This window comes from Triturus cristatus, chromosome 4_1, assembly GCF_964204655.1.
Source record: "Triturus cristatus chromosome 4_1, aTriCri1.1, whole genome shotgun sequence".
Classification (NCBI taxonomy): Eukaryota; Metazoa; Chordata; class Amphibia; order Caudata; family Salamandridae; genus Triturus; species Triturus cristatus.
Window position 1 is genome coordinate 1215968779 of NC_140585.1, and position 26207 is coordinate 1215994985.

The following is a 26207-nucleotide window of genomic DNA, read 5'->3' on the forward strand; positions in this document are numbered from 1 at the left end:
AGAGTTGATGTTTTTTGCTTTATTAGAAAATTCAAGCTTAAAAAGTTCTTCGCCATTAAAGATGGGTTAAAAGAATTACAGACTAATCAGGATACAGGTCAAACTAATGTCACGTCACTTAGTAGAGATTTGAGAGCTTCTGACGCTACTCTTTTACGTGATATGCAACATCTTAATAAAGAAACAACATTGGGTATTGATTTGGATGGAGATCTTTGCTCCAAGCAGGAGGGTCTGCACATTGAACACATACCACAATTGAGAGCTGGTATAAGCCCATTCAAAGCTAAATCAAAATTTATACCTATTATGCCTAAGGATGCGATTGACATTTATCATGAAGTCATAATTGAGGATATAAAAAAGCTTTATCACCGTACAAAGCATAAAAAACGGTAACGGTAACGAGTAACATGCATGAAATAATAATAACAAAATCAGATAAGGGTGGCAATATGGTCATCTGGCCCCAGAAAGACTATATACTAGAGGCCTAAAGGCATTTACAAGATGTGGAATGTTATGAGAAAACTTCTCTTAATAAATACAATGTGGCCAAACAGACTTTAAAGAAGGAATTAATGGCTTGGAAAAGAGAAGGGGTCATTTCCATGGAAGAATTTAAATTACTTAACATAGAATATCCTACAATTGCTAAACTCTACTTCATCCCGAAAGTACATAAAAAGACAACGCCAGTTCCCGGGAGACCGATTATATCAGCTATTAACAGTGTGGGGGAAACAGTGACCCAGTACGTTGATTTCTTTTTACAAGACTTTGTTAAAACGCTACCGAGCTACATTAAGGATACTGGGGATTTTCTATCAAAAATAGAAAATATTACATGGGCAGAGGACTTACTTTTTATCGCATTGGATATAGAATCCCTGTACACCAGTATCGAACATTCTACAGGCTTGGCAGCAATCAAATACTTTCTGGACCAAAGACCAATTGAATTTTATCATCATAATAAGATGCTTTTAAACTTGATTTCTTGGTGTTTACATAATAATTATTTCATGTTTGGCAATGACTTATACCTCCAAAAAAGAGGCGTGGCGATGGGGGCCTGCTTTTCCCCCCGCTATGCATGTTTGCATGTTGGCTGGTGGGAGGAGCAGGTCCTCAAAATTACCCATGCCAATCTGTTCAATGAAAATGTTTTGTACTGGATGAGATATATTGATGATGTCTTTGTAGTTTGGAAGGGCAGCGAAACTGAAGCATTACAATTTATTGAGGAAATGAACATCAATACTGCCAATCTCAAATTCACGTCTAACATAAGTAAAAAAAGTATTGATTTCTTAGATGTGAAAGTTTATGAAAGAGATGGAGCATTAGGAACTACATTGTATAGAAAAGAAACAGCCGGCAATTTGACTTTGCATGTCAGCAGCTCGCATCCTAAACATATGGTTGATAATATCCCATATGGAGAATTTTTACGTCTTAAGAGGATTTGTAACAACTATGAAGACTTCAATAGATGTACAGAAGAAGCATACAGTAGATTCATAGAAAGAGGATACAGTGAGAAAATTTTAAAAACAGCCTTAAATAAAACTAAAGAAAGATCTAGGGAATCTCTTCTCAACAATAAAGTGGATACTGTTCCTGATGACAACTCTGCCCCCAGGTTGATCACTGCTTTTAATAAACAAGAGAGGAAAATCTGCGCCATCATTAAACGACATTGGCCGATTATTCACACGGATGGAGTATTATCCACCAGATTACCATCTCAGCCAACTGTCACATATAGAAAGGGCATTTCTATGTGCACTCAAATAGGAAAGGCTTGCCCGGAACTAACTACAGCCAAAATGTGGCTACAGCCCAAGAATGGCTTCACCAGGTGCACTACATGTAGGGCTTGTAAGTTCGGTATTAATACCACACATTACATTTCCCCATTTAGCCCAGATAAGATAGCCATTAAGGGAAATTTTACTTGCAAAACAGAGTTTGCTGTGTATGTCCTGACGTGCACCTGTGGACTTAGACTTAGATATGTGGGTAGTACGAAGTTACAGGTGCATGTCAGGATATTACAGCACCTACGTGCTATTGTCAATAACGACACCACGTATCCAGTGGCTCGCCATTTTAAATTCACACATAACAATGATCTTAGTTGTTTAAATTATTTTGTGGTAGCTGCAATTTCTAAACTACGTCGAGGTGGTGACCGTGAAAAAGCCCTTAGACAGCTGGAATCCAAATTCATTCTAGAACTTGATACTAAGTTCCCATCCGGTCTAAACAACACTGAGGATTTGCATAATTTCCTATGAACCAGCACTTTAGAATCTGATGAATTTTTTGATATCCGTTTTAAGTCCGGTGTTTTATACTTATTATATATTCTATTCTCCTTTCTTAAGATTTTTTGATATGGTGTTTGTATATTTATAACTGTCACACGTGGATGATTTATGCTATAACATTATAGGTATAGCATATTTCAATATAATGTGATATATTGATGTTTGTTGTTTTTTGATATACAGGCACAATAATAGTTAAATATATATTTTTTGCTATTTGCACTTTCACACTTTTGCAAGATTTTGCACATACAACATTTGTTTTAGGTAGCATTCTTAAACGTTCAGAATACAGTCTTATAAACTAGGGTAGTTTAGTTGCCTAAGTTTTAGTCCTAGTTATAGAGCAATAATTATAAATATTAGATGTAGAGTCCACAGATTATCTGTGTAGATGTATTAACACTGTCGGGTCAGTTAACATAGGTTGAAGACGGGCTTGGCAGCATTATCTGTACATAAATATCACTATTAATATTATTGAATGGCTTTTTTTTAATATTTTTAGAGTATTTATATATATTTATATCTGTTTTATTTCTTGCCTTGTTACAGATGAAATTGGATTCATGGGCTGTATCAATTTGCCGTCTTCATAACTTTGTTTCGTTATGGGATTTATCTCTGGACCTGATTTACTAAGACTCTAAGAATATATCCAATGGGATTTCCTAAGGATAATATATGTATTCTAATATATTTTCTAATTTGCTCTATAACATAGATGTATTCAAAACAGCTACTATGTACAATTAAGGGCACTTATTGCTATGAAACTGAAGCAAGCAACTATTTAGCGATAAGATGGAAGTACTCGTATTTTGTTATGCCAGGTGTGTTTCGATATCAATTGACGAAATTGCATCACGCTCGTGTGGATATATCGGTTCACGGCTCCGCGGTTTTGAGCACTGAATTCCGCTGATGCTGAGATCCGTAAGCACTGCAATACAATAGTAATAAACATCTTGCTGCTTTAAATCGGTGGTTCGTGGTTCCTTGGTGCAAGGGTCGGTGAAAATGGACGCTGCTTACTGACTAAGGACCAGCTGTGTTTCTATATATATATATATATATATATATATATATATATATATATATATATATATATATATATATATATATATATATATATATATATATATATATATATATATATATATATATATATATTTATTTTATTCCAGGTAACCTTTTTTCAGTAGATTCAGCTGCAACATGAATCCGAAAGCAGGAACGGACACCTCTTCTTTTGTGCAAATTAATTTATTTTATATTTTTGCGCTATGCCGCCATGATGCGTTTCGGTCCACAAGGACCTTGATCACAGAGAGCTCAAGGAAATATGATGATATGGGAGCTGGAAGCGAAAGGGTCTTGAATAGGCTTAACAGAGAAAATGTGATATGACCCAGCTTCTGTGACAGTAAAAGGCTGTAAAAAGGAGAAAAAGTCAGTCTGATGCTTATAGCAAGTAAAAAGAGCTGTAAAGCCTTCAACAGTGGGTTACAAGAGCCACAGCAGCTTCTTTTGATAAGGATGAAGTCACATCAGAGAAATCTGCTCGCATCCTTTGTACATCAACAAAAAAAGATCAAGGTCATGCATGTTTTAGGGGATCCGCCTTTTCTGCGTAGTCACCCCGGATATTTTTCACCTTTTGCAGGACACTACATTTTTTCTGACTAAAGACATCTGTGGATTTTAGCTCTGCCAACTAGTAAAAAAGTGCCTGTACTCCCCTTTTAACATGGTGGAATTGGTATTCTCCTAATTGGTATATTTACCTTGCCAATAAGTCCCTAGTATAGGAAACAAAATGTATCTATACCTTAAATTCAGATGGGGGGGGCTAGTTCGGGGGAGAGGGGGGGGAGCTCAAGTTAATTTAGTGACTTTTCAACCTGACATGAGTTGTGTGAATCCCCTGAGATGGGTAGTCACCCACCTGAAATAATAATCCAATTTATTACACGTGTGATCACTCAGAGGTCAGCATTGCCTTTCCTAATTTGAAGCCTAGGAATACTATGAGATCTAAGGACAATAGAAGGAATGTTTTTTAAAAAGTCATCAAAACGCGTTATTCTAAAACATAAAAGACACGTGGTCACAAGTGTTATAACTACGAATAGCATTTGTTCAAGGTTTGTGTAACTAAACAGTTGTTTTCAAATGTAATTCAATCAACAAACTCTAAAACAAAGTCTGTTTTGCTAGCGTCCCATGAACTTCCAACATCCCATGAACTCACAACTGCACAGTCACCCCTCCCTAATTACTCTGACAGACAGTGACTAACTTTCACTACTTTAAGGACCATATCAAATTTACGATCTATGCGTGTGGCTACTACCATGACCTAAATGTAATTGGATGACCGTGGATATACTTGGCGCCATTCAAAAGATAGAGGATTTATCTACCCATAGATTATCACCATTGTCATCGTCACCTGTACAAATTGGTCCATGTGTCCTTATTTTTGCCTTTGTTGGTGCGAGTATGGTTGGACTCCTGATTTTCAGTACTTTCAGGGTATGCAAGAGTATAATTCTGTTGGAGTGAATCTGGTGGTGTGAATGTGTGAGTGAATGTGGCGTGGGATGCGATATGTCTGTTTGCTCTATTTATAATTTATTATTGTCAAAGAATTATTAATAAATGTTGATATGTTTCTAAAATTTGCATTGTGACATGCCTTTATCTTTTGGCCAGCTTCCTGGGTGTTTATATATTAGCGACTTGTAGCGTATTTAATTCATTGCGGTAGAAAACTTCTGTTTTGAGTAGCTTGCTTATTTCCCCTGATTCTCTCTACCATATCAGTATCCAGGGGCCCCCTTTGTTTGAGTGGTAACTTTCAAAAACCACCATAACTGCTCGGAAAACACCCTGTGAAAAACTTTACTGATAAAGCAGTTCAACGCACAACAACCCACCTCAATAAGATCCAGAATGAAAATGCTCAACATTTCTGGCAACTGAGAGAACCAAGGTCAACATTCAAACCACTTGACGAGGGCACTGCCCCCAGGCACATATTAGCAAAAGTAGCAGTACACTGCCAGAATTAACAGAGCACACAGCAACCAGCACTCGATGCACTCAAGCATTCGCCCATGGTGGACACTTAAGAGAAACAGAGAGGTCTCCTAGTCTCAACTGCTGAATAAAGTCCCTGTCGATCCAGTTTACCTGCCTCAACCTTTAACACACTCCATGCCCCCCTCTCTCAGAACCCATAAAGCACTAATGAAGCACTAATGAAATGAAAAGATCAGCCAGATGCTCAGAACCTCCTTCAACCCCAGCCAATTTATATTAGTCCTACCACGAAATCAAGCTTCATCCCCACAAACAAGCCTTTGAGATCACAGCTATGCATTGCATTCATATACTAGTTTTCTTCAACTGATTGAAACTCACCAGCCATCAAACCACCAACTCACTGAGAGTCAGCGACCAATCCTCTATCTTACTAACACCTGCTTCCATGGAGGTCCAAGTTCACAGACTGAGCTAGCTGACTTTTTGCCCTCACTCTGATCTGCTGACCCCTTTATCAAAACCCAAGTGCTCCAGATTTTTGCCCCTTCATGTTACACAATGTCTCACATGTTATCATCTCAAGGTACTTCACTCTCTGGCTGGAATCGTACACCACCTCAGCTACCTTTGCAACAGCCACCTCTTTCTCCAACACGCTCAAAACAGGACTTTGCCCCATTTTTCCCGACAACGTCATACTCAATCTTAAATCTCCAAATTCACAACTGGGATGTTCACTTCTTGTCCCTGTTTCGGTCCACTTCAAACTGGAGGTATCCCCCATTACACAAAAGCCCAACATACCAGGCTGGTTTACATCATCAAAACAACTAAGTTCAATTCCATCCGACTCCAATCTGCCAACATCAACACTAACTGATGCCCAAGGTAGGAAATTGGAACAACTCGTTTTTGTGTCCATTTTTAAACTTTGCATCCACAAATATTGCTAACTCACGATTTCTGTTTGGGAAATAATCACGATATCGTACCTAGAGGGATTTGTGCAAGGAAAACTGTGCTGTAGGATAATAAAGTGTGCAAACACAGTTGCAAAGATTGTTTTCACAGGTTAGTTCCCATTCAAAATAAATGTTTTAATCCGGCGCAAAATAACAACCCAACTGAGTAAGTAAACAGAATTTCAGCAGGTCTTTTTTGTGCCCAGTACCACCGTAGCAGGTCAGTATCCCGTTTCCACCTCAAACGAGTGACTGAGGGTACATGTACGTCCAAAGGCATCTATGAACTAGGAGCAAGGTTAAAAAAATTAAATGCCTGTTGTACTAGGAGACTCCTATCTCAACACTAACAACAGGAACCCATAGAGCAGGCAGCAAAACGTATAAGCATCTGAATCCTTCAGAGAATCAATTCGAGTTTCACGGCCAAACCGCCCCCGAACAGTGAACACAAGGAAATTGGTTCTCACAGCACACCAAAAGGATGAAGCCCTTGAAGAGTCTGTTGATGAAGAAGAAAGAATCTGAGCCGGCTGGGTCACACTTATCGACAAGGACACTCTCTACACTATACACAAATGGTATATGATTAAATGATGGCCAAAAGATTTTGACAGACTGCCTCCAACAATCACTATACGACCGATTCAACATTTTAACAAAATCCCCATTCCACAAACTGTCAGAACCACGTCTCTTTTCACAGATGAAATGAGTGACCGCTTCCAGTCTTGGACCAAAGCAGAATGAGATTACATGACAGAACATCTAAACCTACAGACCTCCGGACTAATCTCACCTTCTTCACGTGATAAATGTGTGATTCTTGGGAGTCACTTTATTCCCCGGAGTCTCAGTTCTGTTATGTGCGAATATTGGAAGCGCTTAGATGCTATTTTGTTTGCAGTGTGTGCTAGAAACTAAATCGATTCAAAATGAGCAGTAACAGAAATGGGAGATCAACAAACAGCACACAAACACCACACATGCGCACACAGTCTCTCAGCCAGTCCACTCAAACCACCCCTCATCTTGAAATCCCTTGATTGTGCCCTTGATCCAACATCGAAATGACTAAAGCTACACTACTGACCTACCTGCTGATACACTGAGTAACTCAATCATTCCGCCACCCTTCCTGAAATCGTGCCTGCTTAGATCCAGATGGCACCCATCCCAGGGCGGACCCTCAGGGCCCACTCAACAGAACAGCGGGTGAACCTATGTAGATGTGGACATGGTACTACTACCCTGCAGTGTCATATTAGGTGCTGGGGCAACCCCATTCAGCATTTTGAAGGGTGCCACAGAGCACCCCATGGGTGAATTCTCCCTATGTCGACAACCGTGAAGAAGGGAAATGGCCATGTAGACAGGAGGGGTAGAAGCCCTGGAATCCTATAAACCCTATTAAATTGTGTCATGACGGAACTGCAAGGGGAGGAGAGGATCATAGAAAACATACAGGTGACAGATCCCTGCAAGGCTTCTTTGTCCATAGGCATCCTTTGATGGTATGAGGATTCGCCCACATTTGACTATGTTCTCTCTGCTGGAGCAGGAACTGTGTCTGCTCCAGCAGTGAGAGCATAGTCAAATGAGAGTAACACGAGAAGTTACCCATTGGTCATCCAGGCAGATATCACGCCTTCTTTCAATGCCAGAGAATCGAAAATGCATCTACTCGAAAAACGATGGACGATGGGTAATGCAGGCTGTATTAAAGTGCCCCTTTTTGTCACCCCTAATTTTTTGCCACTGGTACTGATATTTTTCGACTGATTTGCACTGGCTCTCTGCTACCCAGGCGCCAGTGCTCTTTCCCTAAAACACGGTAAAATGTTCTAATTGTAACACAATTGGCACACACTTACGCACCCCTGTTAGTCCCTAGTAAGTGGTACCCCTGGTACCTAGGGCATGGGTACTAAAGAGGGTCCCTTAGGGCTGTAGCAAGTATTATGCCACCCTAGGGGACTCGCATACAGGCTGCCACTGAAGGCTGCATTACATGGCGCAAACCATACTTGAAAACACAACATGACACACACACTGTGCCATGCCAAAGTCACTGCATGTCATATATGTAAGTCACCTGTACATCAGGCCTTGTAGCCCTAAGGCAGGGTGCATTATGTTACATGTGAGGGCATATCTGCATGAGTAGCTATGCCCCCGTGCTGTCTTGTTCAATTGCTAGATGTGAACAGGGAAGCCATCTTAATTACATGTACTGGGCACTGGTCTTTACGAGTTCCCCAGCTATATGATGGCTTTATTGAAACCTATAGTGTTGGCATCAAACATCTTGTCTTAATAAATCTTTACTGTTGCCAATACAAGATGTATTATGACATGCACTCAGAGGGCACCTTAGAGGTACCTCCTGAAAGACCTATCACTATCTAGTCTGCTGGCTCACTGGTAACGTCCTGCCTGCACTACAGACACATTTCTCACCCCTGCAAGTGAGAGCCCATGCTGTATGAGACCAGAAACAATGCCTGCTCTGGTGGAAGATGTTCACACCTCCTCCAGGAGGATTGCTAGTGACTTAACATATCAAGGCCAGGGGCTTGAAAGCCATTTTCATCTTTGCGATGCGACCCCAGCTTCCCCCAGACCTGAGAGACGCCATCCCCTGCCCGGAGGGCCATTTGGCACCAGGACAGGCGGAAAATTAGCTGTGCAAGCAAACGTGTTGCACCACCAGGCTAGTCACACCCCTAAGGTGGGCTGCCTGATGTGCTCTATGAAAGAAGGGTTCCACCATCTTGTTTTTGGTGGAATTAGGAACTCTGGGTCAGGGGTATGTCCACTCCCAACAGGAAGTGGTCACATGAGGGGTGTAATGACCCCAGGGTAAGTAGCCCTTTGGGTACTACACTTCTGCCGTTAGATTTAGTTTTGAGGAGCCCCCTGGCACCAGGAACTCAGATTCGACTGGTTAAAGAAGGAGAACAAAGAAGAGCCAAAGAACGCGAGACCTGTGGACTAGCTGCGAACCCTGCCTGCCTGCTCCTGTCTTTATAATTGCTAAGACCCGACTTGCAGCTGTGCATCCTGCCAGAGCCTTAAAGGGCTGCCAGCACTTCACCAACCAGCCAGCATCTCCCTTGAAGTGGAGGGGCCACTTCCCTACAGCCACCGACCGCAAAATCTGGTCCACCGATCTGCTGACCACCGGGTCAACTGACACAGCAGCCGCCCAGGAAGTAGTCACCGTACTCCAATAGGTTAGAACAATCTCCTTGCCAAGTTTGGAAAGGCCAGGATCCCCAGGAGCCATGGCTTGTTCCTAGTCCAGCCCAGACACCAGCACCGCCAAGACAGACCTACAGAAGTGGGACTTCTGCATCAGAGAGGCCATCATCAACAGTAGCCCTGTTGTCCTGTTTTGTCCCCATCTCCAGGTCAACTAAAATGGGAGAGCCTCCAATGGAATCGGCCCATCAGACAACACATCTCTGCACTCTGACCTACCAACAGTGCACCCTTGCTCTAGAGACCCTCAAGAGCTGAGCCTCCCTTTTGGTACTTCTGGACTGGTCCCCCAGTCTGCACCTGTAGCCTTTCTTTGCAGGTACTTTCCCCATGGACTTCAATTTGTAGCATTTGAGGTTACCATGGCGAAAAACACCTCTGCACACGGACACCACAGGGCAGGTACACTTGAACTGTTGGTGCTTCCTTGGACACCTTAAATCCAGAAGGACAGTCCTGTAAATCGTTCACAAGTGACCCTATGCAGTGTATGTGTCTCCCATAGGATAACGTTATCGCATTAGAGGATCATGCCTCAAACAGGAAAGCTGTATTTTCTCTGGGTTTTTTAAAATCGCTAACACAAAAAGTACTCACCTGATCCCGAAGATCTTTGTGTCTAAAATTATATAAAAGTATATGCTATTTTTCAAAATTGGTCTCGAGTTTCTTCTTGAGTGTGTGTCTCATTTATTGACTCGCCCACACTACCACAAAAGAGAGCATTTGGGATTATTAATTTAAGCCCTGTAAGCCAATAAGGGTTGTCTGATCTTTTTACATAGAGTGCTGCATTTTGGTCCACTACATAAAAAGCTAGGTTCCTACACAGGCAACATAACCAAACTCCTGGGGCTCAAGTAGTGTTTGACATAATCAACAACTCTATCCAAAGCGGCATGTACAGGTAAGGGTTTGCCTGGATGAAAGAGAGCTCAATTAGTTCCAACAATTTCTTTCCTTTTCCCAGAGAGCATTTATAGCACCTCACAGTTAAGAAGAGGTCTCCACAATCTTGAGGTTGGTCAGTATCTTTCCCCTCAAAATATCTCTTCAACATACAAGTGTTCCCAGCGCTCAGGCAACTTGTCGTTCAGTTAAGAAACACCACCTCTGTTTTGAGGTCAAGGAGGGGATAAGGATGGGCTACTAGCTTAAACGTCATGCAGTAGTGGATGTGATAAAAATGATCATCATTTATCCAACTCTTGACGCTAGTCCAGATGGTTATTCCTCTCTTCATGTCAGAACCAGCTCTTCTCTCGCTGGTGGTTGACACAGGAGCAGGATGACGCAAGCTCCCAATTCCTCCTCTGAACTCCCCGGCCTCCACAATATCTAAATGCGTAGCCAGAAGAGCCCCAAGGGGGAAAGGGGAATTGGACAGAGAAGAGAATGCACACACTGGTGGTCTTCTTTTCTGCTTCTTCTTATGTAGTCTATCTTTTCTCTGGCTCTTGCTGTTGTTCGTGAGCTGTAAATAAACAATTACATGTAAATCACTTTCTACTTCCCTTTTCTTCCTTCCTATGTCTTTCCTTATTCTCTATTGTACCCACCCTGATGCTGTGTGCCTTTGCTTCTCTTCTATGCTACTCGTTCTTCTGTTCTTATGTTTTTTCGCTGTAAGATAAATATCTGGTGTTATTATATTTCCTTCTCCCTTCCTGATCTCTCTAGTTCTTTTTCTCTAAAACTCACTTACTGGACAGAGAACGGAAGCCTTGGTTTATTTTCTTATTCTTCTTCACCTCTTATTGGTTGTTCTAACTACTGTTGCTTCTCTGTAGTTTTGTTCTTACTTTTCTGTGTCATTTGTATTCTGCCCTCAAGAGTTTCCACTCCCTATGTTTTCTTATTGACAGGAATCGGAACTCACTCAGAACTACTCAGTGTACCTAAAAACCTGTTATATTCTTGACTTGAGCTAACTCAACTCGAACCCAAAAAACTACGCTACGTCAGAACTTGTGTTGTCTTTTAGAACGCTGTAATTTCATTCACATGAACCGGTGCTTCAGGTAAACTTCCGCTGCTGCGAAGTTCGGAACGTTTTCTCTGGTAGAAAATATGGAACAGTCTTACTTGGGGTTGTTGGCTGCTTCCAACCTCTAATTCTCCTCAGAATTCTCGCGACGCGTATCTTCTTTTCCCTGACTAACGCGACGCGTTGAGGTACCTCCTACTCCTCTCACAGTTCAGGTGAAGTGCGCAGCTCTCCGCGCGCCTCACCGGTATCACGCAATTCTGCCCAATCAACTAGAGCGCTAACCCGTTTCGGATTATGGAACGCTCTGCCGCCATGTTGCATTCGACCTCGCACCAAATGCTGTTTACACAGTCTTGACAACACAGCCACCATCATTCCTTTCTTCTTATACTGAATACCTTTCTTGACATGTGACCTCTTGGTTGGGGACCTGACAGTACCCTCCCTCAAAGATCTTCCTTCCTTCCGGACCTTGCTTGGAAATCTTCTGTGGAATTCTGCTACTAGTCGTGGAGCATTCACTTCAGACTCTGGCTCCCAGGATCTTTCCTCCGGACCATAACCCTTCCAATCTAATAAGTAATACAACTTTCCATTCTGTAGTTTAGAATCTAAAATTTGTTGAACTTCAAACTCGCTTCCTTTCTCAGTCTGAATTGGCTTTGGGGTCTTACTCAATCTAACTTCTGGTTCTGCCTTCTTTAATAAAGACACATGAAAAACTGGGTGTATCCGCAACCTCTTAGGTAATTTTAGCTGATAATTTAAGGTGCTAAGCTTTTTTGCAATTGGATAAGGTCCAATGTATCGTGGTTGGAACTTCCTAACCCCTTTTAATCTAATATTTTTTGTACTTAACCAAACCTTGTCTCCTACCAACAATTCTGGTTCTTTTCTTCTCTTTTTGTCTGCGTAGTGTTTATATTTTGCCTTCGCTACTGTCAGATTCTTGATAGCTCTACTATGGGCTTGTGTCAGTTGTTCTACCCAATTGGATACTGCTGGAACACCCACTTCTTGGAAGTTTAAGGAATGTTGTGGATGTCTACCTGTATTCAGAAAGAGTGGAGTGTATCCAGTTGATGCATTTGTAGTGTTATTATGTGCAAATTCTGCTGCCCATAAATAATCAGGCCAATCTCCCTCCTGTTCTAAAAGACACAATCTCAGATATTGCTCCAGTTCCTGATTTGTGCGTTCTGTTTGCCCATCTGACTCTGGGTGGAAGCTAGTGGAGTATCGATTCTCTATGTTTAAACGCTTGGTGAATGCCTTCCAGAAATGTGACAGAAACTGAGAGCCCCTATCTGACACCAAAACCTTAGGTATACCATGTGCACGAACTACATGCTGGCTGAAAGCATCTGCTAACTCCTGGGCAGAAGGTACCCCCTTCAAGGGCACAAAATGCGCCATCTTTGTAAAGGCGTCCACACACACTAGAATGGAATCATAACCATGACTAGAGGGTAAATCTACTATGAGATCTAAGGTCACAGTGTGCCAGGGAAAAGGAGGGGTGGGCAAGGGCTGTAACAGGCCTTGTGGACGTTTCCTTTCTGATTTTCCTCTTGCACAAGTCTCACAAGTCGCCACATACTGATGTATATCCTTGATCATGTTTGGCCACCAGAATCGTCTGCGTACCAATTCCTTAGTCTTGTTAATTCCCTTGTGTCCTGATAAGATGCTATCATGACATTCTTTTAAAGCCTTTAACTGCATCTCTGGAGTGGGCAAGTATAATGCTCCATGGTGATAGGGTAGTCCTTCTCGAATTTCTCTTTTGGAATCTTCTTTTAACCAACTCCTCATCTCTTCGCAACTCAAAGGATCTTCTTTCTCTTGATTTTCTACGGTTTCTTGCAAGACGGCATTGATCACCTTTTCCGCTGGAATTATTGCCTGATCCAGAACCTTTTCCGTGACTCCTTCCGTCTCTAATCTAGATAGGGCATCCGCCTTTCCATTCTGGGCTCCAGGTCGAAAGGTGATTACAAAATCATATTCAGAGAAATACAAGGACCAGCGTAGCTGTCTGGGAGTTAAAGTTCGGGCTGATTTTAGGAACTTCAAATTTCGGTGATCAGTATACACTGTTACTACATGTCGAGCTCCCATCAAATAATGCCTCCACTCCTTGAAAGCATCCTTTATGGCCAGTAATTCTTTTTCAGTGATTGTATAATTAATTTCTGGAGGTGTTAATTTTCGAGAGCGGAAGGCCATTGGATGGAGCTGACCTGTAGTTTTGTGTCTCTCCCAAGGCCAGATTTGACGCATCCGTTTCAACAAAGAATGGTTCTGCAGGATCTGGATGCAACAAAATAGGCGCTGTGGTGAAATCCTTCTTTAATTGCTCAAATGCTGCCTCTGCTTCCGCATCCCACTGGAAAGGAACTCCTTTCTTCAATAAACGTGTGATTGGGATTAACTTTTTTGAGAAAGACTGAATAAACCTTCTATAGAAGTTGGCAAATCCTATGAAACTTTGGATTTCTTTAACTGAGGTAGGGGATTTCCACTCAGTCACTGCCTTTATCTTATGTTCATCCATGGTGATTCCTCCTGGAGCAAGTACAAATCCCAAGAACTCGACTGTGGTTACATCAAATGCACATTTGTCCAATTTGACAAATAACCCATTCTCACGAAGTCTTTGTAGTACCTTCTTGACATGTTCTTCATGTGTCTCTACTTCTGTCGAGTAAATCAATATGTCGTCAATATACACAATTGCTATTTGGTCTATGCAATCCTTCAATACATCATTGATAAAATGTTGAAATGCAGCTGGCGCGTTGCATAGCCCATATGGCATCACCTGGTATTCGAATAGACCTTGCTTTGTTCTAAACGCCGTCTTCCACTCATCGCCTTCTCTGATTCGAACCAGGTGATAAGCCCCTCGCAGATCAAGCTTGGTATAGATTTTAGCTTCTTTCACCTGGTCCAGAAGAGTGGAAATCAGAGGTAAAGGGTAACGATTCTTGATTGTTATTCGATTTATTGCCCTGTAGTCTATGCACGTGCGTAATTCTCCATTTTTCTTTGGAATGAAAAACAAAGGGGAGGATACTGGAGACTGCGAAGGTCGGATGAACCCATTCTCTAAGTATTCCGCCAGATACTTCTTTAAATGTTTATCCTCTTGTTCGGTCAAAGCATAGATTCTACTGCAGGGTAAGTTCACTCCAGGTTCCAAGTCTATTTTACAATCATACTCCCTGTGAGGAGGTAATTTCTTTGCTTCAGCTTCATTAAAGACATCCTGATATTCTCCATATTTCTTTGGCAAGGTTACCGTGTCTATCAAACAAACTGAATTTTCGTTTACACTTAAATGATAAGCAGGAGATTCTTTTTTTTCAATTTTGCAGTCTTTGAAACAATTTTCCTTGCAGTAATCCGAGTTCAAGGTCATTGTTCTTGCGGCCCAATCTATGGTGGGGTTATGCTCCGTGAGCCATGGTAACCCTAAGATCAATTGAAACTGCGGAGCGTCTATTAGATTGAATTGTAATATTTCATGATGACCTTCTGTGGTTTCTAGATGCACTGGCTCTGTGTGACTCACAATGGGGCCTGATGACAGATTAGTACCGTCCACTGCTCTGACGGGCTCACTCTTCTCCTTTCGGATTGCTAGTAATCCAATTCTCCTTGCGAATTGTAAATCGCAGAAATTACCTGTCGCTCCCGAGTCTATCATCACAGCTATCTGATTTCTCTTTTGTTCTCGATAGCTCAGAGTGACAGATATCACCAAATGAGGAGTGTCTGCTTGTAACGTATTTGCCAAAGCATGATTCATTGGAGCTGACTTTGTTTCTGCAACCACCAGTCCAACTCCAGCTACTGGTGGCGCGTGGCGTTTTCCGCCGACTGCGTCTTGGGCTTCTTGGGGCAATCTCGAACAAAATGCCCACTTCCTCCACAATAGAGACACAACTTATTATTCCGCCTCTTCTCCTTCTCCTCCTTTGTAAGAGGTCCACGGATAGTTCCTATTTGCATAGGCTCGGTTCCGCGATTGGTATCTTGCTCCTTGTGAGGCTCATATCTGGCTCTATCAAAACGCGGTACACTGGGTCGATAATCTCGTTTCTTCTCGCCTCTTCTCTCGCTCTGGCGAAAATCGATCTCCAACACTAGATCCACCAAAGCAGAGATGTCTGTGGGACGATTGGGAACTTGTGCTAAGGCATCTTTTAACTCATCCTTTAGCCCCCGATAAAATACTGCGGCTCGTTTGTTCTCTGGCCATTCCGTCTCTAACACCAACTTGTTGAATTGGGCCAAATATGCAACTAACTCTCTGTTTCCTTGTCGGATCTCTAAAAGTTCATTGTCGGTAGCTTGAGACACCTTCCGGCGGTCAAAAATTCGCATGAACTCTTTCTTGAAGTCTTCTAAATTGAATAGCACAGGGTCGTTTCTGGTGACCAAAGGCATTGACCAAGCTGCGGCATCCCCACTTAAGTAAGAAAGGATAAATGCCACTCGAGACTGAGCATCAGGAAACAAGGCTGGTCTGCACATAAAGTGCAAGGAACATTGAGTTAAAAAGACTTGGGCCTTCTGGGGGTCTCCACTAAAGCGTTCTGGAGGTGCTAAGGGAATCACCGGGGATAAAGAATGTATTACTTGTGTGTTACCCCTTGACTGGGACGGAGCTGTTTCCTCAAATGAACCCAAAACTGGGGAAGATATCTTATACTCATCTCCCGCAACCAAACTCCCTATTCTTTGCGCCAATTCTGTGGTGTCCTTTTTGAGTTCCCTGTTTTCTTCTCTAACGGTAATTAGTTCTCTTTGTATCTCATCCAAAATGTTTCCTAGCTTCTTCAAATCCAAACCTTCCGCCATTCTGCTCAGGTGCCAATACCTCGTGGGCACTTCACTCTGTCAGAACCAGCTCTTCTCTCGCTGGTGGTTGACACAGGAGCAGGATGATGCAAGCTCCCATTCCTCCTCTGAATTCCCCGGCCTCCACAATATCTAAATGCGTAGCCAGAAGAGCCCCAAGGGGGAAAGGGGAATTGGACAGAGAAGAGAATGCACACACTGGTGGTCTTCTTTTCTGCTTCTTCTTATGTAGTCTATCTTTTCTCTGGCTCTTGCTGTTGTTCGTGAGCTGTAAATAAACAATTACATGTAAATCACTTTCTACTTCCCTTTTCTTCCTTCCTATGTCTTTCCTTATTCTCTATTGTACCCACCCTGATGCTGTGTGCCTTTGCTTCTCTTCTATGCTACTCGTTCTTCTGTTCTTATGTTTTTTCGCTGTAAGATAAATATCTGGTGTTATTATATTTCCTTCTCCCTTCCTGATCTCTCTAGTTCTTTTTCTCTAAAACTCACTTACTGGACAGAGAACGGAAGCCTTGGTTTATTTTCTTATTCTTCTTCACCTCTTATTGGTTGTTCTAACTACTGTTGCTTCTCTGTAGTTTTGTTCTTACTTTTCTGTGTCATTTGTATTCTGCCCTCAAGAGTTTCCACTCCCTATGTTTTCTTATTGACAGGAATCGGAACTCACTCGGAACTACTCAGTGTACCTAAAAACCTGTTATATTCTTGACTTGAGCTAACTCAACTCGAACCCAAAAAACTATGCTACGTCAGAACTTGTGTTGTCTTTTAGAACGCTGTAATTTCATTCACATGAACCGGTGCTTCAGTTAAACTTCCGCTGCTGCGAAGTTCGGAACGTTTTCTCTGGTAGAAAATATGGAACAGTCTTACTTGGGGTTGTTGGCTGCTTCCAACCTCTAATTCTCCTCAGAATTCTCGCGACGCGTATCTTCTTTTCCCTGACTAACGCGACGCGTTGAGGTACCTCCTACTCCTCTCACAGTTCAGGTGAAGTGCGCAGCTCTCCGCGCGCCTCACCGGTATCACGCAATTCTGCCCAATCAACTAGAGCGCTAACCCGTTTCGGATTATGGAACGCTCTGCCGCCATGTTGCATTCGACCTCGCACCAAATGCTGTTTACACAGTCTTGACAACACAGCCACCATCATTCCTTTCTTCTTATACTGAATACCTTTCTTGACATGTGACCTCTTGGTTGGGGACCTGACACTTCACCAAATGCCCACAATCCTCCAAGCTCAAGGAAACCATCCCATTAGTCATGGGAAGGGGCGATCACTTAAATTACCAACTCTCCTCTTCCAACATTAATATAATTACTAGCATTCTGTAATTATTGCACATGCTAAAGCCGCTGCCTACCATCAAACTACTTTAAAAATGGTTCTGAGGACTTCATTAACTCCAGACTTAAACACTGAGACATGTTGGTCCTCACACCTACGAGATTCCAGGCACACAACCCGAATGTCCATAATGTAGCTGGATGACTATAAGGCTTCCTACAATATTGGAACCACATCTCACCTCTTACGACATAGCCACCACTGGTTGCCAATTTAACATACGCCTTCACCCACACAGCCATCGCCATCCAGGACTACCACCTCAATGTTGTTCGAGAACCTCCAGCACAAACACACCACCTCCAGAGGTTGTTCCTTCAGCCTATGCAAACCTTCATCCTCAAATACAACTGATGTTCAGCAGACCTCTCTATTAATCTGAGAATATCACAGCAAAACCATGCATAGAAACATACAAATAAGTAAATAGGTTATCAGAGTAAGAGCCCAAGACAAGGTGGTCGGTGGTTTGTTTGAAAGCCTTATTGACTGAAAAAAAGTTACCATAAAAGTACCTAATCTATATTGTATGAGGAAAGCAGGCTGCCAGGGGTTTAAATCTGCTGTAATCCCCCTACTAATACTCTTGAGAAGGAATGTAATAAATCTACTCTCAATTACTCCGATCCACTATGCACGGTTTGGCCTTGTAAAGGCTGAACTGAGCTCTGCTTTACAACAAACAAATGATGGACGGAATGCTGACAATGCATACATTCTCCCCCAGTCAAGAGATCTTGGTTAAATCCATCGTTCTTTTGCCCACTACACCACCCCAGTTTAGACTGAGCTCTGCTGTCCTTCAGATTTCCACCTCTACCATCTCAATGAGCTGCTTCCATTCACTTTGCGGCTGACCCTAGCTACACCGCTCTAGTCCTGCTCCGTCTACTCAGGACTGCTTTCTCTGCCTCTTGTCTCATTTCCACTTTCACTTACCTCCCAATACTGTTCCATTTTTCCCTTCTCAACTCCCTTGTGTTTGTCCCCAGTTGGGAACAAGGATTCCATATTAGCCAAATTTCAATCACATCACAGTATTTCAATCAAACCCTGTACAACAACTGTAATATGTGACTACTTCTGCCCTGTAGGGAAACTATGATACAAAACACAGGGTTCACCAAGGACATATTTTTTAGAACAAATCATTTTAGTGGCTGTAGTAATATTGGACAGTAGCGACACTTATCACGTATGTAGAATAAACCAGCACAGCTAAAGTTGGGTTAACAAAATATTCACATAGTGTGGCACAGCAGAAAAAAAAACCTAAAACTAAACTAAAACCTAAAAAATAGACATAATTTGGATGTACAACTAAAAGAAAAAAACGTATTGTGGAAGACAAGAAGTTAAAAAATCTATTAAACAAACAGGATAGATATAGAACAGAAGCACTGACAAAGAAAGACTTCTCTCAAAGAGATACACAAAACTCCCTGAATTGGAAGATGTCCCCGAAGCAGCAAGGGCGGGAACATTAAGTGATAAAAACTTAACTTTAAGAGAAAATAACATTGAATACATTGAGCAATGACCTCAAAAGATTTATGAAATTCTTTTAGCAAGCAAAGATCATTATTAGCATTGGGGCTTCCTAACGGCAATAATTTCTTTAGGTAAGAAACAAACAAGTTGCAGTCTTTTTTTCCTGTGACGTAAAACGAATGACAGCTCCACTGTCATCTAATACATGGGTACTGTGCTCACTGGGTCTTGTGAAGAATGAAAGGCAAAGTCGTAATGTGGATTGGCGCACTCCATAAGGACTGCGGAACCGAATACCACATCTCACGAGGTATGTGCTCACGAACACTCTGTAGCATTAAGACTGGGAATCTTTACCAGCAATTTGTAATCATGAATGTATTATCTTTGCAGCATCACAACAGTTTTGTTCTTCTGTTACATGGAGTAAGGTCTTTGCATACAAAGATATATACATAAGGATTTTTATTAGCGACACCGGTAAGATTTCACATAATAAACATAGGGCTCTAAGTCATTAGCCCAATGACTGGTATTTCTACAGCCCATATGTATATACGATGCTGACTTGGAGTTTTGTGGTAGGAATTTTCACCTCTATATTTCCCCAAGATGTGATTCATATACATTCCATACTGCGAAGCACAGACAATGTTTTTAATTCTGCTTTAAGGATGGTTACATGGCGGTTGGCAGAGGTGGCCATCTTTAAATTGTCCTGAAGAAGTCCCTGAGACATAGGTTGGGTTTGAAAAGCTTTTAGACAGTAAGATTATATACTGTTGGGTACTTCAGGACGTGCAATGAAATGTACATGTACTATTCATCAAAAGATAATAAACAGAACCATTTCTCGTTATGAAGTCACTTCACAAAGAACTTTGAATGAATACACTTGTGTTATCACATTCTATTAACCGGAGATTTATATGACTACATTTGTGGAATGAGTTGATAGCTGTACTTCCACCTGAATGTCAAGATACAATACTGATGTCCTGAAGCTGGTGCATAAATATTGTACGAGTTGTGATCCTCGTAGGGACAACTTGTGTTATGTTACATGCAGAAGTCTACCCCCTGCAAGTTTAAAGGGTGCCTTCCTTGAACTGTAAACGTTGTGCATGCCTCAGCAAATATGTGGCACAGTGGCATCCATTAAAAGTGCAGCGTGATTAGTTACACTAGCAGGATTCTAGGCCCCGGGGCACCTACTTTCTACTTTGTCTGTAACAAGCACAACGCTACAACCACACATATACAACAATAAATTCGAAAAACTGAACTTGTACAATTCAACACATGCAATATAGCACTCCTACAAATTCATGGAAGCTACAACACCGACTAGGAATAACAACAGTAGAACTGCACAAATTTAGAATTGCACATCTACACTACCACTGCACATATGCAGAAAGACAACAGCTGCACAGCTCCCCCACGAATGTGCTTTTACAATGCAACAACTTTGCAAACAAACACCTACATCAACAGAACAACTGTATTTTCATTATTTAATTTGGCCATTTTACAAATACTTCAAGGCGCAGATGTACAGCATGCCACAGATCAACATATGGTACAACAATACTGCTAATTCCCCAAAACAGCACACCTGAACTGAACAGAAACACTGTACAGAAACACTTCTACAACAAATCCACAGCTCTATAGCTGCTGAAAAATTCTTTAAAATGTACACAGCTCGCTAGGTATAACAACTCTACAACCACAAACATATTACAGCATTGTTACTACAATGCAACACATACAACTACATTTTCAAATCACACCACTACCTACATACAAAACTATAATTACCAAACGACAACTACAATATAACAATGCAATTACAGCACTGAAATTACAATATCTAGAAAAATATGCCACACTGAACTCCAGGTATCCAGAGATGCTTTCAGATCAAATACACGAACACAACTCAATAAAAAAACAACCATATATTGCATTTGTTTTGCTTTTTTACTACAGCACTTAGTACCAAACCAGGGCTATTTCAAAGTACTCCCCCTTTCAGAAGTTAAAGGGTCAGAGGCACAGGATGTTCAAGGGATTTACCTCTGATCGAGCAATGTGGTTCAGTGGGGAAGCAAGGGTTAGAAATCATCTTCCTGGTTGCATAGCTTAAAGTAAATCTTTTTGTTTTATTTGGTGTAGGGCTCTTTGTGACTTTATCCTGAGAAAGTTGATCCTGTTTTCCACTGTAAGAAATTGAATTATTATTTGGGGTGGGTGATTACCCAATTTAAGGAATATTCATGAACCTTTTCAGGTGAACCCTGCAAGTCACTAAATTAAACTGAGCTAAACCCCTTGGGCATTATGGCTCAGAGCAGAGAGGCTTAACTTAGGGGAATGTGTAAAGGATTTATGCAATGGCAAAACAGTAATACAGTAAAAATGACAACCAATAAAAACAATAAGAATCCACAAACCAAATTAGAAAAATAAAGAACAATTGAATAAACTGATAAAATGATACCAAAATGACAAGAATCCAATAAGGGAATGGTCATATGAGCTTTTAAAGATTTAAGGGAAAAAAGAGGCAAAAAGCATAAAATGGCAATGAAAGTCTATGGTCACGGTACACCAGGTCATAGGAGCAATTTCAGGCTGCTGTGATGGAGCGTAGGTCAGATTCACCAACCACATTCGTCCAGTTAAAGATGTTAGCTTTTGACTTAATCTTTTATGTCCTAACTTACCACAGGAGTATACTCATATGGCCCCCAGGACTTCTGGAGAGGCGGTTGGGGTGTGAGGCAAAGGCCAACAGCAGGGTCCAGTTGCCACCGGTGAGCTGGCTACTTCCAAGAAAAGGCCTCTTCCAGATTACTGTCGCCCGTAGCCACATAGGTCAGTTAACTGACCCTTGGATTACAGTTCTTTGTCCATGGTCCAAGAGGGAGCAGATCCAGTCCTTCTGGTCTCCTCTCAGGTTACAGAAAGCAGGCCTATTCCTCTTTTGATCTTCTGCAGGTCCAGAAGTGCCACATTTATTCCTGGCGCAAGCTAGTGTAGCTGAATGACTCCTGGGCGCACTCTAACTAAACAAGGTAAAAATTCCCAGTAGTTACCCTACCCACTTTTACAGCAGTTTTTGCTCAACTACAAACTTGCCCAAAATGCTATGTGTTAAAACTTTTTAGCTTAAGCTACACTAAACTTGGGCTCTGAGGGCTGGGTGTGTGTATGTGTGTGTGTGTGTGTGGGCAGTGTAATGTGGTAAGTCTAGTGTCCTCCCATATCTAACACTAAAATCCAGTCTGAGGCAGGCACTGTACCCTCAAAAAACCCAGACAGATGCCTGGTAGGATAAAACCAGGGTCCTTCAGCAAGTGGATGCACAAGAAGGGTCTTGGCATCCCCGTTCGCTCGCAATCAAGTTTTCCCCAAGTGTTGCGTGTGATTAAACAGACCTGCGAGGCATGATTTGACAATATAGGGTCAAAAGCGTGTCTACAGCCACCACACCGCATAATCTGTGGGGTTCAGAGGAGTCATCTCTGCTTATTCATGTCACCAACTGTTTGCCACTAGGAGCCATTTAAACCTTTTTCACATGTTCACTGTTCAAGGCTGAGCACAGGCTGGGAGTTGGCAGAGGCATATGCTCATTAGCCATCTAACAGTTCAGGCAAGGGGTAACTTTCTAAGTTGCTTTTCCTTAGTATCTTAATATTTATTAAAAATCCAACTTTACAATTGAATTGGGCTTTTAATAAATATAAAAAATAGTGGTTTAAATTTTAAATTATTTTTCTAGCTGATACCATCACTGAGATACAGTATTAGTATTGTAATCTGTACTACGGCTTTCTAAATGAGACATCTAGGTCTGCCACCAAGAAAATCACTTTTTGGGCCATGTCATTGTAGGGAGATGGTAATGTTAACTTTCAACATGTCCCACTTTTAAATACCATACATCCTACAGTGTGGGCTACAAGACTTAAAAGGAGGTGAGACACTAATATTTACAAGGGAGGTTTTACCTGTCACAAAGGGGAATTTTAACAGAACACAATTCAGCAGTAAGGCTACAGATGGTAGGCGTGAAGTCATGTTTATTTTGCCACTGTACTGTGGCATCCACGGGTAGCACTTAACTTCCAGGCCCTGGGTACACTTTGTACAGAATATGTCAAGTACTTACAAGCAAGATAAATATACAAATTAAGACTAAAGCTATTCAACCATTTAAAGTCGGAGCACAAGCGCCCTACTCCTGGTTAGCAGGGGTAAAGTGCACAGACTTCTAAATCCAGCAGAAATCTAGGGTCCAGCAAAAGGTAAAAAGTCTAGGTTGACCTTGCAGAAATGGCAGCTTTCCTAAATCCACGTACAAAGTAGAGTGAACTTGTAGTGTCTTGGGGATGAGTGGGGATTTTTAAGGCACTCTTTGACCTTGAGTCAGGCTGTATGTGTGAAAGTTGGACAGTTGGAAATGGATCTGTCAGCTGAGTTTTATGTTACATTTTGTTGCAGAACAGTCATCCTTGGCAAGATAGCTCTCTTGGAGACTACTGAAGCTTAAGACTCTTTGGATGTCTTTCTACAGCACAGATTCTCACCATGAGACGAAAAGAAGCAAAGTATAGGCAAAGAAATGTATGCTCTACATAAAAAATTACCATCCACATATTTTGATGATAATTAGCCTCCCTTTTAATGAAAAAGGACCTGCTTCATGTGATGGTCGCAAGCACATCAGGTACATTCAGCGCTGAAAGACCCACATTAAGTAAACAATGATCTAAAAAGAATATTCAGGCACAACACACATTCTTCGGCTATAGCACAGACTCAAAGACACTTCTGCACCTACCTCCACAATTGGATAGTAGCAGTACCTCCAGTACCAGAAGTCTTTGGAAAAATAGCCGATAAGGTGGGACTCGGGTACAAATGGGTGAAATGTTTCTCTCCCCTCAGTGTCCCTGGAGTCCCCTGCTAGCACGCCCATCTTCTCCATGCACTGTCCCAGTGCCAAATCTTCCACGGATGTGGTGTGGCTGCAAACCTTTGTGCTAAAACCATTCACAAAACGCTTGAGGGCCTCTTTACTAAGAACATAGCCAGCACCACCACTCATGTAGCCTTGTTTAACGTAGGGCTTGAAGTGTTTGCCAAAGTATATGGGCTGATCGGGGGTGTAGTTGGCAAGTAGAAAGCGCAAGTTATCAACAATCACATAGGTGTCATCATCGGCCTTTAGAAACCAGTCTGCCTCATCGAGGTGGTTGTCATGTGCATACTGGAAAGCCTTGATGGTTTTCCAGTAGAGCTGGTCCCGGCCTTCCTTAGTGTCCAGGCCTATGGTGGGAAACTTGTCATCTGTCACTGAGCTCATGAAGAGCACAATATTACAGTGCCGCGTCCATGTGGCCTTCAGGTGTTTGGCTTTCGTTTCCAGGTTATTTGGGCCAGTCATGATCCAACAGAGGATCCGCACCTTACTGTAGAGTTCATCACTAATTTGGCTGTCTTCTCCTGAAAAATGTCAACAAAGATTGATTATGCAGCATAAATCATGATTGATGCACCCCCCCCCCCCACCCCCCACCCCCCCACCTTTATCACTTGTACTTTTCTGTAATAAACAGACTGAAAATCATTGGACATGCAAGGAAGAAAAGGATCGATAACAATTCATTGTGGTTAACAAAAACGTGCTATGAGGTATAGAGGCCTGATCTAGGAGTCAGAAAAAACAATTTATGAGCAAAGAATCTGTGCTGAAAAGATACTCAATGGTATCAAGCCTGGGTAAGGATTTAGAGTACACAGAAGAGCACTGGTCTGAACGAATTTTCTATCATAATGACATTACTAACCTGTAACAATAGCAATACTCACGTGTGGGTATCTCCTATGGAGTTACCAGCTTATTATAAGGGTCCTCTATGATCCTAAGCATCGCTGCAACTCTTAATATACTATTCTGGGGCCCATGCTCGTCATTTTACTTTCCTCCATTCTGTAGTAAGTTCAACGACACTGACAGACTCAAAATGCCTACTGCATGCAGCTGTAGTTTTCTTTTTTGGAAACTTTTCAAAAGGGCGGAGCATGTCATTCACACGAGGAACAACAAGCTGGTAATAAAGCTGATAAGCCATTGTTACAGGTGAAGAACATATTCCCCTGCAGCATTGAATCTTCGAGTTATGTTATGTTAAAATTGATTATTTGTATAGTGCTCTAATCACCTGAGAGGGTACTCAGGATTTTGGGCAGGTGTTTGGTACCCTAGCTTCTTAGAGGAAGAGCCAGGTCTTCAAGTTCTTGTGGAATTCTGAGTAACAAACCTGTTGGACGATTCCTCACTTACTGCACAGTTCCTTACAACACCTTTCGAAGACTTTAACTGACAGCCAGTCCACATCTGTCTCCTCCATTCAGATGCATCATAAACCTGTTTTGACATTATTCATTAGAAGGCCCCTTCCGTAAGCTCTAAGATGACATGCGTGGGTCTGCAAAAATTGTTTTATGCAGCACACTGCATGTTGCCTTAGGGGGCTTATGTAAAGTGTCATCTAAGGTCTTACCAACACATTTAATTTCTTTAGTTTTCGTTGTTTAAGTTGTTCAATATAACCTTTCATTACTTTTCAAGACGTGACCAAAAGACAGAGGATTGTGACTCTCCAAGAGGAAAGAAACACCGCAAAACAATTAATACATATGTATCCATTGATAGCTCTAGTCGGATCACAAGGTTGCTGGAAGAACCCTGCTTCTTCAGACATATATCTGGAATGGTTTGAATAACTTTCATGCGTAGCTTATCCTCGTCGTTATGGGTCTCACCATTTTGAGAGCCGTAAAGTATTCAGACATTGGAAACCTCAGGC

At 41.8% G+C, this 26207-nt stretch overlaps 1 protein-coding gene across 1 annotated transcript in view; it reads right to left on the minus strand.

The window, feature by feature from the left end:
- The window catches only part of LOC146856431 (glycoprotein-N-acetylgalactosamine 3-beta-galactosyltransferase 1-B-like), a 189907-nt gene that overhangs the window by 101482 nt on the left and 62218 nt on the right, over window positions 1-26207 (minus strand). The window contains exon 2 of the mRNA XM_085654580.1: window positions 24176-24840. Within this exon, the coding sequence (XP_085510706.1) occupies window positions 24176-24840 (665 nt within the window). The remainder of the gene's footprint in view (window positions 1-24175; window positions 24841-26207) is intronic.